Genomic DNA, 20,224 nt, shown 5'->3' with positions numbered 1-20,224 from the left:
AAATAAAATAAAAAGCCTATTTTAAAAAAGTTTATTTGCTAATTTTAACAACATTATAACGTGGAAAATCTAAAATAAACTTAAAACAATATATCACACTAAAACTCTCAAATATATTAAGTGTGAAACAGTACAACACAGTCCATTTGTATTTAATTTATTTTCGTAAGGGTAAACAAATAGAACATATATTACAATAATTAATTTAATAGGATATGTGGCATATCCTAATTTTAAACCTAAAGTGTATTCACAAAGCCATATTTCTGCCTTCAATAGAAATATCAACTGCTCTCCTCGTTTGCTTTAGACGTTTACCATCCAGGAAGTTCTTATAATGTTTCTCGAATCTGTTTAAACCTTTTTTAGTTGTCTGAAAAAGTAAAATACTATGCGTTAGTATATTCATAAATCAATTATATTATATTATATAACAATTGTAACTTTGAAGTCCTCTTGAATGCTGCATAGGTTCGAAAAGATAATTGAAAGGCACCAAGTATGGTGAATACGATGGACGTGGTCATGGAGAAAAAAGTTACACCATAGCTATGACATGATGCAGTAGCATCACCATAAAGTGTGAAAATTATTGAAAGTAAAAAAACAACCAACAAAATTCACCATCCTTAGGCCTTTGAACTTTTAATGCATCCACGATACTGATAGGAGTGAACTCATTTTATATATAGCATTACTATACATTGCAGCTTTTAATACACCAAACAAAAAAAATAATCGATTGGTTTACTTACTTGACTAATATCTGTTTCAGAATTCCACTTGGGCCTAACTAAGTAATCTTTATTTGATGGGACAGGAACCCTAGCTCGAGCAATCCAACCTTTATCACCAGGCCGTAGGGGTCTGAAAATATAAAGAGACTATTTAGGCAACGAACAATTATTGCTGTTATTTCTTGAGTATGAATGTCAGGAACAACTAAATTAATCGAAATTTAACTCAGCTATATGGTCTTTACTTACTTTCCGTCAGCATTAAGAGCCTGAGCCAACTCTTTCTTTTCTTTTTCTGTTTGTTCGTCTCGTCTGCTTCTTTTGGGTCCCATTTGTTCAATATCTCGTTGCAAACGCTCTTCTTTACTTAAAGCTGGAACATCATATGTTATATAGAAGTAATTCTTTTTTCAAATTCATAGAATCGAGCTTATTTTGTTGACTTCCTAAATTTGTATTAATTTTTTATGTCCGTTCAAGTTGGCTTTATTAGTTTTTTCTCTTAAAAACAGTGAATTTAACAAATTAATTGGATTAAACTGTCACTAGCATTTTATTATTAAAAAAGATAAATGGTATCGTATCAATTAAAGGAAGTAAACAAAACAATCTGCAAATTCAATACGGTAAACATTAGCATTTATCGGTAGAATTATTATATGCCATCGTTTTTTTATTACCTTACCTACCATTAAAATTCAATGGTCTATTGTGTAAACATTATTATAATTCAATAAAAATTTATTGATAAATATAAACCACCACTGAAAAATCGAAAAGGTGCAATAACATTTTTTTTTTGACAATTTAGTTTGACAGTATAGACATTTTTCCTTATTTTTGTTATCACCGTAAAACCAACCTTATACCTTTAGACACTAAAAAGATTTTATAGCTGTATACTTATGATTATTTGAAATCCATTTTCCCATCCAAATTTCTAGGAAATAATACTTTTTTGTTTTTGTTTGCAACAAAGTTCAAATTGGCTGCCAAAAGTTATAAACTGGATATTTAAATGGATCAAAATTATGATATGTTGTTGAAGGAATAAGTAAATAATTGGAATAAGTTGATATGAATTTTTTGGTTGACGTTTTTCGATTAGTTGTTAGGCCAAAAAAAATTTGACGCCGATTGTTTATGTGATCAAAGCATACTTGATATAAGGGGTATTGGAAGACTATCTAATTTCAATGGCCTCTAGATTAGGCGCTAGGCTTGAAAAACTCCCGCTGACTGGATATTTGATAAACTTTTGAAGCTAAAATGCGAGGTCTGCGTTGACTCCCGTTGATATGGAGTTTTTGGATGATGGAATTGGACTGAATGGAGTGGTTAAATTATGTGGTAGACGAGTTAATTAGAATGGATGCTAGATATTTTTTTTCAGATCAAATGATTTTTAAAATCACAAATATTGCTGTCTACTTAAATTATGTTGTAGTTGGATCAATCTCCAAATAATTCAATTCTGTTATTGGAGAGTTAAAAGAAATTTTGATAAAAATGAAGACAATACAAGTTCGATAACATTTGAATATCAATTACTCACCTTTAAAATCTGTAGATAAATTAAATATAGGTCTGGCCCATTCACTAATAAGTCTTCCAGCTTTTTCCTTATTCTCCTTGGTCTCCTTGGGGTGTTTGTATAAATACATAACGGCTTTCCCTATGCCTGAATGCTTCAGCGTTTGTTGATCTATCCTTGGAAACTATAACAAAATAAGAACACTTGATGTATTTGTTTATAATTTTTGATTGAATAGACATTCGAGTTTTTGTGTAAATTTGTTTCAGGTTAGGATGAATCTAAATCAACTCTGTTGCAGAGCTAGTGGGCACGACGAGTTCTCTAGAACTGGTCTTAAAGCAATAATATAAACCAAAAAAGCTGGGATATGATAGATGATCACCAGCAGCGAATTTCACAGGAAAATTAATGAAGCTTAAAAAACAACCGTCTATATTTAGAACATTGGCCCTGATAAGAATTAATTCATAAGCCTGCTAGATTACTTACATCTGAGAGTAGTTTCAAAATATTTTCCCTGACAGGCAATGACGGCATGGATCGATCAGGCATTGGAGCTAACCAATCGGTTAGAACATTAAGAACATTATGTTCAATAAAAGCCAACTGTAAGTCATGCTTTTTCAGCTGGGACATCACTTTGTTTAGCATGGCAATTTTCTTAATAGCTGGTTTATGTTCCTGATTCAGTCTTCTGTCTTCCTAAAATTTAACCGTTAATGTTAACAATATGTATATAGATTATTTATATTTCCTTACTTCAGCAGCATGTCTCATATCAGCTAATAATTGAGCTATGATATCATCATTATCGTTAATAATATCAATGTCCTTTCTTTTTCTCCTTTTCGATTGTTCATCTTTCTTCTTCTGCAGCATTAACTCGAAATCAGATAAGCCCTCATTATTTTCTGAACTAAAATGGACGAGTATTATTAATAAGGATACTAAAGTTATGATTGTTTATTTACTTACTGGTTTCTATCAATACCCTCATCTGAATCATAATCTGCCAGGGGCTGTTGAGCAGATACAGCCTGACCTTCCTCTGCTGCCTGTTCTGTGGACGGACCGGCTTGTTCATCCTCGTTATCGCTATCCAACAGTTTCATCGTCTTCGCCTTGTGTTCCCCTTCATCTTCCGAATCAGAATCCAACAGTCTCTTCTTGTTTTTGGCAGTTTCCGTATCGGAATGCGAATTGGAGCGTGACCTGAAGTAAATCGACGTGTATTATATGCACAGTTGTGGATAATTTCGATCTTACCTTGATCTGGATTTTTGCGAACCAGAAGGCGACCTCGATCGCGATTTTCTGGAACCGGCGCGTGACTGCGCCGATCCTGACCGCGACCTGGACTTGGACTTCCTCGAACCCGATCTGGACCTCGCCGATCCCGACCTGGACCTCGATTTCCTCGAATCCGATCTAGAACGCGACTTCCTTGAGCCCGACCTGGACCGCGACTTTCTCGAACCCGAACGGGATTTGACGGAACCTGACCCGGACCTGGATCGTCTCGATCCCGACCTGGAACGCGAGCGAGATTTAGCCGAACCCGATCGCGATCTTCTGGATCCTGCCGACCCGGACCTCGATTTCCTCGAGCCAGAGCGTGATCTTGACCTCGATCTCGCGGACCCCGACCTGGACCTAGAGCGCGATTTCGCCGAGCCCGACCTCCTCGAATTCCGGGAACCCGACCTGGACCTGGATTTTCTCGATCCCGACCTGGACCTGGCCGAGCCGGAACGCGATCTTGAGCGGGATTTCTTCGAGCCGGATCTCGATCTGGACCTGTGGGAGCCGGATCTCGACCGCGAGCCTCTCCTGGAACCGGATGCCGCTCGTTCGGACCCCGATCTTGATCTCGAATGGGAGCGTCTCGGAGAACCACTCCTAGACCTCGAGCGTGACTTCCTGCTACCGCTGCGTGACCTTGAACCAGACTTGTCTCGGGAACGCGAGCGTGATCTGGATTTATTACTGGTGGCACTTTCCGCTCTTGAACGTTGACTGGATCTTGAGCCCGATCTAGATCTGTTTCCTGGGCTTGGGGATCTTGAGTTCGATCTGCTTCGAGATCGTGACTTATTACTCCGATTACTCATCACACTACTTGCTGAACGGCTCCGTGATCGGCTATGGCGCTGAGACTCCCCATTTATTGCTGGAGATGCTGATCGGCTTTTGTTAGATTCATGGGATTCAGCAGATCGAGAACGGGATCGCTCTTTTACCGGTGATTTCGACATATCTAAGTGAGCACCTTCTAAAAACGATTAAACTCTTTATATAAATGTCCTATTAATTGATACATTTAAGGATATTCCTTAATTAAACAAAAACTACACAATTAGAAAATTGTTAGATATAACGGATATTATAAAAAGTTTTACTTATTTATCGTCATGATTTTAAATTTCTATCGAATTTGAGTTATAAAAAGTTAATAAAACCAACGGTTTGATTGAAGTCAAGAAAAAATATCCATTAGAAATGTTAATACTTTTATAAACAAAAACTTTAAAGTTATAATAAATTACCCTCTACTATTACTTATATTTACTACAATATATACTCTACTATAAATGCAAAATATATATTACTACGTAAGAGAACGAAAAAGTTTGCCAAAAATTATTTAACCTGATTCAACATCCATTGCGAAAACTGCGCTAACCTCGTTGTTCTTTATATCCTCTAAATATCACTACTTGGTATCACGATACACACTGAACTAATATCTAAGCTCTTCATCAGTTTTAACTAAGGTGTACAAATTAAATACTTTCAGGTACCATTTCATATACCGAATGTCAAGCCTGTCAATTGTCAATAGTGCTAAGGCTACCTGTGTGACCTGCAGAGTAATAAAGGTATTTACAATTATCATTAAGTTTATTAATGGTTAAAGCATTTATTATATTTGAATCTAAATTATCCTAATTGTCTCATATATTTGATAGCCCTATTATTTTCAAATTATTTTTTATTATTATTTAATTTAAAAATAGTTTATTGTACTAACTTACAGGAATTTATTTCAGCGGATAAGAGGGGGTTACTGGGTACATGTGCTAGATGTCACCACTCTCGACAAAACAATCGAAACTAACATCAAATTACTTCAGGAAAAATTAAACAGTTTTGCGCGTGCTTTCCGAGCGGTAGGTTCAGTTTCGGATATTAGTGTTTGCCCGATTGTTTCAAAATGGCGTTCAATGGAGATGGACCTCACAGCAAACGGCAGAGGACGGACACCGACTCCGCAAACAATAGAGTGAGTACCTGACGGATTATTTTCCACCCTGTCGACATAATTTTTAAATTAGGCGCCGCTATATGTTAGGTTATGTATAACAGTGATCGCCTCTTGGGGGATGTTCCCTCTAATCTTTCGGTTCGACATATTTATGTTTTCCGGGTGTTTTTCCGCCCGCTACTGCATACACATACCCGGGAGAATGCTTTTTTCCAGTGTTAATATTTTCGCATTAATCCATGACATTTATAAGTCATGTTTTTATTTATGTTTTCAGAGCAGGTTAAGCTGTTTTGTTTTCTTTGATGTAATTACGCTTTTTTCCGTAATTAGTATGTAATTCATTTAATTCAAATATTCATAAATATAACTTATATTTATCAATATTCTAAGTCAATTACAATCCATATAATATATAAATACATATCTGTGTGTATGCATTATATCAAGATAAATAATCATTAATTAAAAAGGAGTGAAATATTAAAGAATTCCTGGAATTTATACATTAGGTAATTTGTAAATGTTTTTTTTTTGGCTTCAGTCAATATAGTATGATATCAAAGTACCTTATTAGGCATCCAATTATGTCATGTCATAATTGCTTTATTCTTTTGTTTGACTATGTTAACTGTGATCCATTATCCTATGATTATATTTTATTGGTTCCAATAAAACAAATTATAGTTACATTTTTTAATAATGGTCGGAATCATTTAATGCTTCTTTAGAAACATTAATTATTTCCTTTGTTATGTAAGAGATTGTCTCAAGGTAAGGCAGATTAAGACAGGTCAGTAACACATAGTATGTGTATGTAAATAATATTATTTCAAGTGAACTTGATGTCATTTCCAGCATGTAATAGAATGAGGAGCGAAAAACAAATATTAGTTTGCTTAAATGTTAATATAACAAATCCTTAATTCATTTTTAATGTATAATGACTGGAGTTTTTTATTTGTTATTATTGTTCTGTTGTAAATAATAATGTAAAGACTTAATTGTATATTTTTATATTTATATAAAAATGTACAATGAGTACAATTTCCTATGATTCTTTATGGATATTTTACAGTTGGCCAGTTAATTGTTTTGTTTAGTTATGTTACAGTAACAGTAAATATTTACATATTAAATATCGAGTAATTTTTCGGAGGCTGGTACTATTAGGATTCTGTTATTTGTGCAAACATTAATCTGGTAATATCGTTATTGTTGATTAAGGCATCACGAGTTTACGCTTGTTTCGTTAATAAGATATTATTGGTAGAATGAGACGGAATATCGTCGATTTATTGTTACTGCAATCACTATAATACTTTATCGATAAAAAGACGCATTTATTTTGAACCTTGTAGATTATATATTTCAAGATCAAGTGTGAGATTTTTGTTTTATTTTTATGCGACAGGCATCGGAATTGTCGTTTTGCCGCTTGATTTATTTTTAACTCATAAGTCAAATGTGAGGGAACTATTTTTAATGAGTTAAATGCTTCTATCATTTATTTTTCTATTAGTTGCATGTATTTTTAACTGGGGTGCTATTGCTGTGAATTGGTTTTTTTTGTTAATTTTTGTAAATTTTATTATTTTTCAATCTTAGTTCATAAATTATTGGTTTTTGGTTTTATCGCCGGATTTATTATCGAGTAAAAAAAGGGAGACACTATGAAATAATTATTTTTAATATCTTGAGTTATCATCCGAGCAAAATAATCTGACAATTTGTTGTCGTAATTTTTTCACATATTTTTCAGTTGCCTAAGGAAAATCGGAAGAAAGTTTTGGTATAGTTTCTCAGAATAAATATGTGTCAGGTCATATTTTTGTACTTTCATGTTTTAATACACTCCAAAAAGGATTTTCGAAAATACAGTTCAGGAAATTTGAAACAATTGTGTAAATAGCAAAACTTATTTCACATTTTCGGTTATGGTGCTCTTCATTCATTAAAAGTTCTCTCAATTATTTCACCACATGTTGTAAACTAAATTGTTAATTTTTATTATGTGTAAATATATATTTACAGTTTTTTTGGTTACTAACAGGTATGAATGATGATTTAGTGCTTTTTGTTTGTTTGTACTAGGGTTTTTGAAGAGTTCGCCATAGATTATTATATATCTTTGTAGTAGGGTAGGTCTGTTACACTTTTGAAAATCATCAAGTGCTTTTCGGAACTCTCTCAACTGAATATTCATACACTTGCCGTATTGACTTTGGCATTTGTATAAATTGTAGTTTTTATTTTAGTTTGACTTACGTATGTGCTTTTATTTTTTAGGTTTATGTTAGATTGGCTCTAATTTCTCCGGCCTAACCCTAATTCTGTGGAGGGACCTCTCTGTTCCTATCGTAACGCTTGCACGCTATCGCTATGTCGAAGACCCCTCGAGTGGTGTTGAAAGAATGACGAGTGTCCGATGATTTTGTGTTGATTTTTTTAAATGTGTTTTGAATAAATTTTATTTTGTTTTTGGTTTGTTTTATATGCTTTTTAAGTACACGATAACCTTATTATCCCGTCAATGTCGTGCACGTTCTTCGTCGCCATAACTAACTTGTGTCCCTTCGACACCCCTCAACGTGTTGAGTTTGTTTCGAGACGATGTTTTGAGCGGGCGTCGAGGGTCCTTAACATCGGCTTGACCAGGCGTCTTGCCGGAGCGAATTTGGAAATATCACGTACAGGTATTTGTGGTTTGGAAACTAAACCGCTATTAAATCGGTTGTGAGGGACATGTTTGGTTTTAAGTTGAATTTTTTATTGTTTTTTTTTCCTTAATTTATGAATATATGAACACGAAGTGGTGATCGCCCTGTGACCGAAATCAGACCACAATGTATTAAATTAACAAAATAAAACGACTAATTTAAAAATTATGCGTTACTAAAACTTGTTTTCACAGTATTTTCAATATAAGATCAGAAATGTATTTGGTACATAACATTAATTGAAATTGTAAATGTTTCTATATTAAAACACAAACATTTAATAGAAATTTGAGTATAAATTACTACGCCACTGAGTATTACAACAAAATATCATAAGTAAGATTACTTGCAGAGCTGTAACAACTTCACAGCATCAAATATAAGTATACATGATTTTTCTTTACTTAATGAATGTTATATAAGTATGGAATTATAAATGAACTAATATATGTTTGTATATTAAAACAGAGAACATATAGTTTATTCAAAATTTATTTGTATATGCATCTATTGCCTGTCGCAATTTGTAAATTCGTTTTAGAATTAGACAATATTTTCCTTCTCATTTCATTCTAGTTAAAAAGAGACACAATGCTGTCTGATTAGTTCGAACACGTAAACGAATGAGTCTGTCAAAGACGTTTGGTTGTCAGACGTATGCAAAATTCTTGAAAGCAATAGTGATAATAGGTTATAACTCTGACTTATAAACTATTGTGGTTGTGTAATTAACTGTAGTTTTTGTGATGTACTAGGATGTTAAAATAAATTATGTTTGATAACATTTTTGTTCAACTATTTTATTTAGATTAGGATTTTGTTGTATGTCAAACCTCAACTGAACTAAAATTCAGAGTTGATGCGGCAACATTGCGACAAATTTCGATGACGCATATACAAATAAACTTTGAATAGACTATATGTATAAAATTTGAAATTGATATTTGACTTTCGCACGTATATTACAGCAATGACGAACACAATTTATTTTGTACAGTGTGAAAATGTACATTAAAGGAATCTCTTTACAATCATTAAATTGAATATTTTTTTCTAGAACTTAGGGCTCTAGAGCAAATAATGAAAATAATTGATATAGGGTTCAAAGAGTTGTAGCGCCTTTGAGGACATGTCGAATTATACATTTTAGAATAACGGCCTACAGAATACCCAGAAAACATTATCCCAGATGTTGAAAGCATGTCGGCAGCATATTATTGAAGGGTAGTTTGGATCATTCGGTTACTGATCATCGCTCAGTTTAAACGTGCCCAAGCCTCGTCTTATCTTTTATCTATTAGTGTTTTCTTAACATTTTATATTACATCAATAAATATCGGTCATATAATGTAAGTATAACTGTTTAATTTCTTATCTCCATTGACCGAGTCATAAATATCCCAAAAGGGAACCAAAACAACATTTGCCGCTTAATAGGCTCTGTTTGTTATCACTAATATTTTGAAGAATTTTGCTCTGTATCTGTATCTCTTTTTAACTAAAATAAAATGAGAAGGAAGATATATATTCAATACATTAGACAGACATCGTGATGACGTGGGTGTACTGTTATTTCGAATAAACTGTAGATATACACCCGTTTAAGAAACATTATTCCAGCAATGCATCATTGAAAATCAAGTTTAACTAAACCTTTTGGAAATAAAACCAACAAAAATAGATGTTTCCTTACAAAGAAATACGAATTTACCTAAAAACGTTTTAAATCATCTAAAACCTAACGTCGAATATTCGAATAACTAAGTCTCCGGGGGGACGTCTCGGTTGATTTGGATTTGCGAAAAATCGAGAACGTTAGCCCAAAAAAGTCGATTAATTTGCGTCATCGCGTGAATCGAATGGCGAGGAGCAGAAAAAAAAAACAACTTCGGTGAACTGCATCTGGTCAGCCTTGTCGGCTACTACGCGGGTCGATGGCCCCGACCATCCACGTCTTCAGGAGTGGAATTTATTAAATTTATAACTTTTAGATCTCACGAAATTATACAATCTCCCGGTATCATTTGGTTAAAAAACGAAATATTCGGTTTGTTTATAAAAATATACATATTTATAAGAGATATGAGGATTGCTTATGCTGTGGCGTTTTACATAATTGGCGATTTGTTACAGTGATCCAAGATTTAAACTAAATCATGTTTTTAACCGTCATTTTTGGACCGATTTTTAAAATTCTTTTTTATTCGATACAGTGCACTTCCGAGGTGGTTCAATTGGAACCAAATCATGATCTGATCGTGAAAATCGAGGGAAACCGTCAAATTTCAAAGGCACGTTCAAAGTTTTCAGATATTTTTTATCTAAAATAATCAGATATTTGTGTATAATGTTATTTCTGAGCTGATGTGACGGAAAATCGAACGTCCTTCAGTGCAAAAGCAACTGAAATCGCATAAATATTGTAGGCAACTGTTCCTATGGTGCAATGGTTAGAGCGTTCAACACACACGCGGATGTTGAGGGTTTGATTCCCGGCGGGAGCAATGACTTTTTGTTCTTTTACATTTGTGAAATCACCTAAGTTAAGTAGCGGGGATCTCGGGGCCTGAAGCGTTCCTTATGTTCAATCTCTTTGTTTCTTTATTCCTTTATTTTTCCTCATACGGGCTGCAACTGTACTTGGTCTACCCATTATAATACTTAATAAAACAACTGCGTAATTTATGGAAGAAATATCTAACACTAAAAAAAGAAAAATACAATAATTTTAATAAAAAAATGAATCGAGTTCTAAAAATAAATAAGGAACTTACTAAGATGTAAAAAATAATGAAACTTAGATTTTTAATACAAAAAAAAAGGTTTTCAAATAAAATATATACATAATAATCGTTGTAATTCTAATATATATACACACCTAATTTATCTTAATACCTACCTAAACTTATTTATCTAATTACAATAGTTTTTTATCTACTACCGACTGATTACTGTGAATGCGGTGCCAAGCCCAAATATTAAAAAATAATATAATTTTAGGACATATACACCAAATTGAATTGTCAACAAAACACATCTAATTTGATCGTCGTACCGACTTCAAAGGGATACTGATCGGTAGTAGATAAAAAACTATTGTAAATAGATAAATAAATTTAGGTAGCTATTAAGCTAAATTGTGTGTATATAGTAGAATATAAAATACGTGAAGTAGATAGGTTAAATAAGGTTTTTATATTATAAGGTTTATACGGGCTGCAACTTTACTTGATCTACCCATTGTAATACTTAATAAAACAACTGCGTAATTTATGGAAGAAATATCTAACACTAAAAAAAGAAAAATACAATAATTTTAATAAAAAAAATGAATCGACTTCTAAAAATAAATAAGGAACTTACTAAGATTTAAAAAATAATGAAACTTAGATTTTTAATATAAAAAAAAGGTTTTCAAATAAAATATATACATAATGATCGTTGTAATTCTAACATATATACACACCTAATTTATCTTAATACCTACCTAAACTTATTTATCTAATTACAATAGTTTTTTATCTACTACCGACTAATTACTTTGAATGCGGTGCCAAGCCCAAATATTAAAAAATAATATAATTTTAGGACATATACACCAAATTGAATTGTCAACAAAACACATCTAATTTGATCGTCGTACCGACTTCAAAGGGATATTGATCGGTAGTAGATAAAAAAAACTATTGTAAATAGATAAATAAATTTAGGTAGCTATTAAGCTAAATTGTGTGTATATAATTGAATCTAAAATACGTATAGTAGATAGGTTAAATAAGGTTTTTATATTATAAGGTTTATACGGGCTGCAACTTTACTTGATCTACCCATTGTAATATTTAATAAAACGACTGCGTAATTTATGGAAGAAATATCTAACACTAAAAAAAGAAAAATACAATAATTTTAATAAAAAAAATGAATCGACTTCTAAAAATAAATAAGGAACTTACTAAGATTTAAAAAATAATGAAACTTAGATTTTTAATATAAAAAAAAGGTTTTCAAATAAAATATATACATAATGATCGTTGTAATTCTAATATATATACACACCTAATTTATCTTAATACCTACCTAAACTTATTTATCTAATTACAATAGTTTTTTATCTACTACCGACTAATTACTTTGAATGCGGTGCCAAGCCCAAATATTAAAAAATAATATAATTTTAGGACATATACACCAAGTTGAGTTGTCAACAAAACACATCTAATTTGATCGTCGTACCGACTTCAAAGGAATACTGATCGGTAGTAGATAAAAAAACTATTGTAAATAGATAAATAAATTTAGGTAGCTATTAAGCTAAATTGTGTGTATATAATTGAATCTAAAATACGTATAGTAGATAGGTTAAATAAGGTTTTTATATTATAAGGTTTATACGGGCTGCAACTTTACTTGATCTACCCATTGTAATATTTAATAAAACGACTGCGTAATTTATGGAAGAAATATCTAACACTAAAAAAAGAAAAATACAATAATTTTAATAAAAAAAATGAATCGACTTCTAAAAATAAATAAGGAACTTACTAAGATGAAAAAAATTATGAAACTTTGATTTTTAATACAAAAAAAAAGGTTTTCAAATAAAATATATACATAATAATCGTTGTAATTCTAATATATATACACACCTGATTTATCATAATACCTACCTAAACTTATTTATCTAATTACAATAGTTTTTTATCTACTACCGACTAATTACTTTGAATGCGGTGCCCAGCCCAAATATTAAAAAATAAAATAATTTTAGGACATATACACCAAATTGAATTGTCAACAAAACACATCTAATTTGACTGTCGTACCGACTTCAAAGGGATACTGATCGGTAGTAGATAAAAACTATTAACTATTGTAAATAGATAAATAAGTTTAGGTAAGTATTAAGCTAAATTGGGTGTATATAGTAGAATATAAAATACGTGAAGTAGATAGGTTAAATAAGGTTTTTATATTATAAGGTTTATACGGGCTGCAACTTTACTTGATCTACCCATTGTAAAACTTAATAAAATGACTGCGTAATTTATGGAGGAAATATCTAACACTAAAAAAAGAAAAATAAAATAATTTACTAATACATAACTAGTATATTTACTTTTATATATAAATTATGCTTGTTCTTTTCTAAACCCATTAGTCATTTTTCACGTACGGTCATAAATAGTTGGGTTATACTGAGGTACTCCAAACACTGGGAAATGTGATGAAATTCTTGAAAAAGTACCATAAGATCAGTATCAGTCAATCAACTGTTACAAAACCTAATCTAATTATACGATATCCCAGCATCATTTGGTTAAATAGCGGTGGTCGATGCCATCTGCCAATCCTGATGGATTTGTATTTCTTTCCATACTCTTTTCTTAATGTCCACTAATAAATCATTAGCTTTCTGACCGATTATTTTAATATTTCTGATCACCCAGTACACTCTTTATCTTCTCATGATTTTTCCATTTTCAGTTTTAACAAAGTTACATTAACAAGATTCTATTTGAAACTGAAGAGGATTATTATCAATGTATTAAACAATCCATTATTATTTTAATTATTCTTCAAATTACGGGGGGTTGTATTTTCAATTTACTCGCCATGGTAAATTAAATAACGCTTTCCATTTCGACGGGGATCTGTTTGTATTTGCTCGCCAAGGAGTATCAGATAGAGCTTGTTGTGTTCAAATGAGCATTAACGCTGTCGATAATGAAAAATTAATGAATTTATCGACCAGGAACCATTCGATTGGGGTCACAAATTTCTTCGAAATAATTAGACCCGCTGCTTTTTTCCATGAGGAATATCGTCAATACAAGACGGACAGTTTCTTTTGCCTTCTTATATTCTAACTTTTATCCTATTAGTGGGGCATAGTGAAAAAGCGCCTTAATCATAAAGTACCAATTAAAATAAATTAGATCGATTATATAAACATGATATTTTGTAATTTTTATATGAATTTTTTTTCTATATATTTATTTTTTATACAGTCCAATAATGAACATCAAATAATATCTTTTGTAAGGCTTTGTGGTGTAATCGTATTATGTCCCCTTTTTACCAACTATGGTTTATCTGGAACCACCGTCCTGGGCATTAAGCCTGCCGACTGGCGAGTGAGCAACTTTGAAATCATCCCAGAAGACGTCCGGTCTTACCCAGCCTGGTTACTGACGTGACTGGGACTATTTTCCTTGTCGGATTTTGCTTGACTAAGGACTTTATTTTTTCATGTGTAAAACCCTTCCATTTTATCTGTCTCTGCTTATTTCCCTTGCTTCGAAGGTTTTTCGTTTCTTCCGTTAAGTGTTCCCTTGATACATATATTTCCCATATTCTTCTTATCTGTTTTGTGTTCTGTTTGTGCGATAACTCCACATCAATTGAGTTTATTAATTTCTATGTACTCTTTCACTGGTTGTTCGATAACTTCTGTTTGTGCGATATCTTTGAAATGTCTGCTATTTGATTCAATTTCAATTTACGGTCATTCAAAGTCATTTTGTGGATTTTTAAAATGTTTTCGTCGGTAACAACCTATTTTGGGCGTCCACGGCGTTCACCGTCTTCGGTGCCCATTTCCCCACGTCTAAACTTAACATACCAATCCTTGATGGTTAATTTTCCTGGGGTAGTGTCCGGAAACTCGGCATCCAGCCAAGTTTTTGCTTCAACTGTATTTTTTCCCTTCAAATAACAATTTTTTATCAACACGCGAAATTCCTTTTTATCCATTTGTTTCCCAATAACAAAAGTTACTTCACTCAAAATGCTATAATTCAGGAACTAATGATCCAACAGCTGTTAAATTTACACACGCATCTTTTGAAAGTTAGGGCTAACTAACTAAACTAATGTGCCAGGCCGGGGACTTTTCAATTAACCTGTTATATCTTTTATACATCAACTAAAATTATAGTGTTTCCAATTTTTTTTTGCTAGTGTATATCTCTACGAACCTTTGTTCCTTCAAAATAGTTAGTATATCAACCCCACAAGGAATTTTGCCATTGCATTAAATGTTATCAAATATATATAGCAAAATATCATATTGCTTAGGAACCCAGTTTGTCAAAATCGCTTTACACCAAACGACACTTTACTTTCTTGCCAATCTAATAATAGAAATTCACAACCATAATGAAAAAAATTTCGTGAAATCCAACCAAGACCGACTGAGATCAAAAAACAACAGTATTTTTTGTTTACTCTAAATTCGAATCACCTTTCTATTTGACGCCGGATTAAATTAGCAACGCGCTTTAATTAATGCTGATTGGGTTTATTTAAATTAGAATCTGGAATGGAGTCGTTTCTTTAATATCGGTTTTTGTTTATCGTGCCGTCGTTGAATAACGCTCTCGAAATTTTGTTGGTAATATCGATTTTTTGCCTGTTGAACGTGGCTCGGTAACGGTTTTGTTATCGACAACAAACGGGTTCGTTTGTTTTTCTCGAGATCTGAGTACTGTGTGGGCTAATTTTGTTTGCGGGTGTGATTTTTTTCGTCAAGCCAAGATGTTGTAATGTCGAATTTAATTTAATTAAAAAATCCATTATATGGGTGACTGAGTCAACATACTCAAAATTTCTCGATCGGTATCATTTTAATGTTTTCACAAATTTTCAATGTATTTTCGCCCGTAAAAAACTAGATTTGCTACAGGGGATATCATAGAGAGAAAAACACACCAGTTTTGGTTTATTAACAAGATTTCAACAATTGACCAGGTCCACAGAATAACAGATGTTATTGAAAAAGCCTACGAAAGTAAAAAATATGCTCAAACATGTTCTTAGATGTAGTACATTTTATATACTTCGATAAGGTTTGGCATGAAGGCCTTGTTCATAAACCACAGAAAATTCTACCATAACAACACACCGAACTACTAAAATCATACATTATAGCCAGAATGTTTAGAGTTAAACAAGAAGCTTACTCTACAATAAAAGAAGCTAAAGGAGGTGTACCACAAGGACGTGTACTGGAGCCAAAGCTTTATTTCCTCTACACTTGTAATATACCACAAATGGCGAATATTACGATGGCTATTTTATTTCATTATAATTTATTTATTATATAAGCAAATACTGAAACCTATATGGACATACGGAGTTCAATTATGGGGATGTTCTGCAAAGGGTAACATAAACAAGATACCAATTTTTCAGAACAAAGTCCTGAGAAGTATTGTGGGCGCACCCAAATCCTACAGGGCTGGCTATCTACATCGAGACCTTCAGATACCCACAGTCAGCCAAGAAGTCAAGAGAATTGCAAGGGGGCATGAGGAAAGACTCCATTCTCATGAGAATATTGAAGAATTGCAACTTTTGGATACCACCAGAGCAGGACACAGACTCAAAAGAATCAAACCATCTGATCTTGTGTAGTGTGTAGCGAAGTGCATATAATAAAAAATACAGCAGTGACATGTATAAACATTATTTCATCAGAGACTGAGATATGATGGGTCCTCCTATTTAAATATCTAAATTTAAGGTATTATAAAGAACGACTAGTAATAATGTAATAAATAAAAAAAGGCACAGGGGTTAAACTTACAATGTATTACGTCTTTTGGCATGTGTACAAACCATGGTAGAACATCATCGGCGAGGAGTTAAAGTTAACTAACAGAAATCGATGAATATTAAAAAGAATTATGACCATAACAATATAAAACTACTGCAGAAAGAGTGACAGCAGTACTCAACACTCACTTGGGTAACACTGTTTCAACAAAAACAGTACAATATAGTTATATAGTGGTATTTATATATTCAGTAGGTCCTCTCATTCATATCACTGGTAGGATTCACTAGATGAAGTATTAGAATGTCATTAAACATCTTCTCTGGCCAGTATAATATCCAGAGAAGTAGATTTGGATCTCCAACGTCATTGAAGAAACTGGGGGATGTACAAGATTGGGACAACATTCGGTTGGAAACTATTAACTATACGAATCCATTCAACGAATAATTTTAGGTATTTTAAAAACAAATGGTGGCTTCTCGCCTTATTAATAAATAAATATTGAGTACATGTCAGGTGTTCATATTATTTTGTTCCCCTTCTATATGTTATATCACTTCTTACGTTATTTTGACTATGACGAGCTAGTAAAATAATTGACAACAAAAATATATTTTTCGACTGTTTTCCTCATTCAATAGCAGTAATTCTGTATCGATAATAAATAATATAGTAAAACAAACCGTTATTAGCTCTTTTCTGCTGTACAAATTGGTTGAACATACCTAAAAATCAACGTTATATCATTAGGCGTGCCAACATTTGTTGTTATTTTATACTAACACTTGTATTCCAAACGTTAGAAATTTAAATAAGAATAATAGGTCCTCAGGTGTTAAATAAACGATTTCATAGCTGTATGAGGCACTGGTTTGTCTTCAGAAAGATTTGTTAGATTAGACAGTTAGATTGTGGGGATGTTGTTGATTGTTGTTCATCACTACATAGTATAAAACAAAGTCGCCTTTTCTGTCCCTATATCCCTATGTGCGCTTAAATCTTTAAAACTACGCAACGGATTTTGATGCGTTTTTTTTCAATAGATAGAGTGATTCAAGAGGAAGGTTTATATGTATAATACATGCATAATATACTAAGGCAACATTGCTAATTTTAGAGGTTTCTAACGTGATGTCGTAAATTAACCTATTTTTTTAGGCTTATTTAGCAATTAGCAAAAACGCTGCCTAACCCTACGAGTTAGATCAAATTAATGTACTACAGTATTGTACACCATAAAAAGGTCTACAAAAAAGTCCGCGATGGTATATGATTATCTTTTAGGGATAACCCACATTAACCATTTTTATTGTTTACTTTTTACGTGAGAAAATGGCTTATTTACGAAGCTATTTTAAGCAATACGGCATTAATCCTTATCGAATTAAGTACCTTAAATACAGTGTGCAATTAATATAGATCAATATGGTTCCTTACAGCATGTAAATTAAACAAATATTTTCGGAGATATTACAAATTTAAAATTTGCGTTTAAAAATGTGTAATGTAATAAAAATTGTATGAATTTAGATATTCCAAAGATAGCAGGAAATCTTCATAGTAAGTATAGGGGAAGAGGAATTGTTTTACTCCAAATTTAATGCGTGCAGGCCAAGGGCAGTAATGAATGAACCAAAAATACTGGATCGATTTTAATCATGTTTTCATTGAGTGACATAGCCATATATATATTATGCCCGTGCAAAGTCGGAGCGGGCCGCTATGTTTTTATATACAACGTTCATATTTTTTCTGTAGTGTATTTAATCTAGTATCAGCATTGCACCCGTGCGAAGCCGGGGCGGGTCGCTAGTTTTTTATATGAAGTTAATTTCATTTTCTAAACTGTTTGGATTTTCTTAAATGACACCACCGTCACCAAGAAACTGTAGGATTTTTGTGATAACAGGTTATTTATTGCTCCAAATTTATTTAAGTGTAACATTATGTAAGTGTAATCAGAAATTGTAAATTAAACAAAAAACAAATATCACATGTACTGATGAATTTTGTTATAATTTTGAAAATTTTCGCTAATCCAGAAAGTCTCGGGATGTTGTTAGATCTAGTCCCTATATTCTTCAAGGGTGATGTATCGGCGAAAGATAACTCCTTACATTTTACTTTTAAATATAAATCCATTGATGAATAATGTTTTTGTTATTGTCTTCGTGGTTATAACACGTGTTGAAGACTAAAATAATAATTATGTTTAGTTTACTTCTCTAGGGTACACCGGACACGTTTATGAATAGTTCTGTAGATTTACGGCGACACTATTTTATAAGAGTGTTGATGTTAACAATGTTTTGGAAAATTACCGCGCTTGTAACTTTGACAGTAACGATCATTGAGAATCTCTCGTATATTTTTTGTTGTTTTTGGGTCTTTTTAAAATTGTTTTGCATTTCTTTTGGCAAAAGGGGTAAAAATAGGTCACTACTTTATGTATTTTTTATTTAATATCTATTTAATATAAGGTTAAGGAAACTTAATTTCGGTTATTCCTAAGAGATGGCTTTATCGTTGCATATCACGAGTAATGCCTACTTGATAAAACCATACTATAGCAGATATGAGAGCTGACAGTTCATAGAATATTATAGATAAAAAGGTAGTTTCGATTGTTCAGTCAGCCAAAAATTTTTGCGCACTGAATATTGAGGTTCTAGAAGGTCAGAAGTGCTTGTATTTACTAAATAATCTTCAATTTTAAAGGTTGAAGTTCAGAAGGTGTATTGAACGAAACATTTCTCTCAGTGCATTCAAATTGTCTGAATTTCTGTCGAGAAAATCGCATTTGTGGGAAGATTTACTTTTTTTTAGTTGAATTTCAACAAAAATGCGGTTGAAGGTCATCGAATACTGTGTGAAGCTTTTGGTAATCATGCTCCATCGATTTCGACATGTGAATGCTGGTTTTGACATTTTAAAATCGGTGATTTTGACACCGAAGGCCAAGACAAAATGTTCTGGAGTATTTTAAGACATTACTCCATGAAACCATCAATGGAGCACTGTAGAATAAACGGCCAGAATACGAGCAAAGGCACAACAATATGCAACTTCAGCATGATATCGCTCGACCACATATTACCAAACCGGTGAAAACATTCTTGGAAACATTAAAATGATCAGACCAGACCTTGTTCCTTCTGATTGCTACTTATTCCTGAATAGCGCTTCGTTTCTTCTGAAGATCCAAAAAATGGGTACATTCGTGGATAGCCTCAAAAGATACATCGTTCTTTCGAGGTGGAATTCGTAAATTGCCTAAAAAAGGGGAAAAAGTAGCGGCTATCCAAGGACAATACTTTTAAAAAAGCATTGTATCTATTTTTAACAATAAAGCTTCCTATTAAAACTAATTTATAGGCCAATAATATTTATAAATTCGCTTCAAAT

The 20,224-nt window shown here is 32.5% G+C and overlaps 2 protein-coding genes across 3 annotated transcripts in view; one reads left to right on the top strand and one right to left on the bottom strand.

Moving 5' to 3' along the window:
• Positions 1-16: 16 nt before the first annotated feature.
• On the bottom strand, positions 17-5,117 carry LOC143197981 (uncharacterized). Of its 2 annotated transcripts, none has more exons than XM_076406871.1 (9): positions 4,958-5,117; positions 3,541-4,546; positions 3,250-3,486; positions 3,034-3,190; positions 2,764-2,976; positions 2,293-2,455; positions 987-1,110; positions 756-867; positions 17-373 (listed from the first exon to the last, which is right to left on the bottom strand). In XM_076406871.1, exons 2-9 carry the CDS (start codon positions 4,527-4,529, stop codon positions 251-253), a joined length of 2,118 nt encoding a protein of 705 aa, XP_076262986.1. In that variant the 5' UTR covers positions 4,530-4,546; positions 4,958-5,117; the 3' UTR covers positions 17-250. The 2 variants fall into 2 exon arrangements, with proteins under 2 accessions (XP_076262986.1, XP_076262984.1); XM_076406869.1 differs by having other exon boundaries at positions 4,924-5,112.
• A 289-nt stretch (positions 5,118-5,406) lies between these two features.
• The window catches only part of sm (heterogeneous nuclear ribonucleoprotein L), a 500,688-nt gene continuing 485,870 nt past the window's right edge, over positions 5,407-20,224 (top strand). Inside the window, exon 1 of the mRNA XM_076406872.1 lies at positions 5,407-5,557. Within this exon, the coding sequence (XP_076262987.1) occupies positions 5,489-5,557 (69 nt within the window). The 5' untranslated portion in view covers positions 5,407-5,488. The remainder of the gene's footprint in view (positions 5,558-20,224) is intronic.

Source organism: Rhynchophorus ferrugineus, unplaced genomic scaffold, assembly GCF_030347505.1.
Source record: "Rhynchophorus ferrugineus isolate W39M unplaced genomic scaffold, kcgeb_rfMv2 rfM6, whole genome shotgun sequence".
Classification (NCBI taxonomy): domain Eukaryota; kingdom Metazoa; phylum Arthropoda; class Insecta; order Coleoptera; family Curculionidae; genus Rhynchophorus; species Rhynchophorus ferrugineus.
Note: the sequence above shows the minus strand (reverse complement) of the source record. Positions and strands in the feature narration are given on the sequence as shown.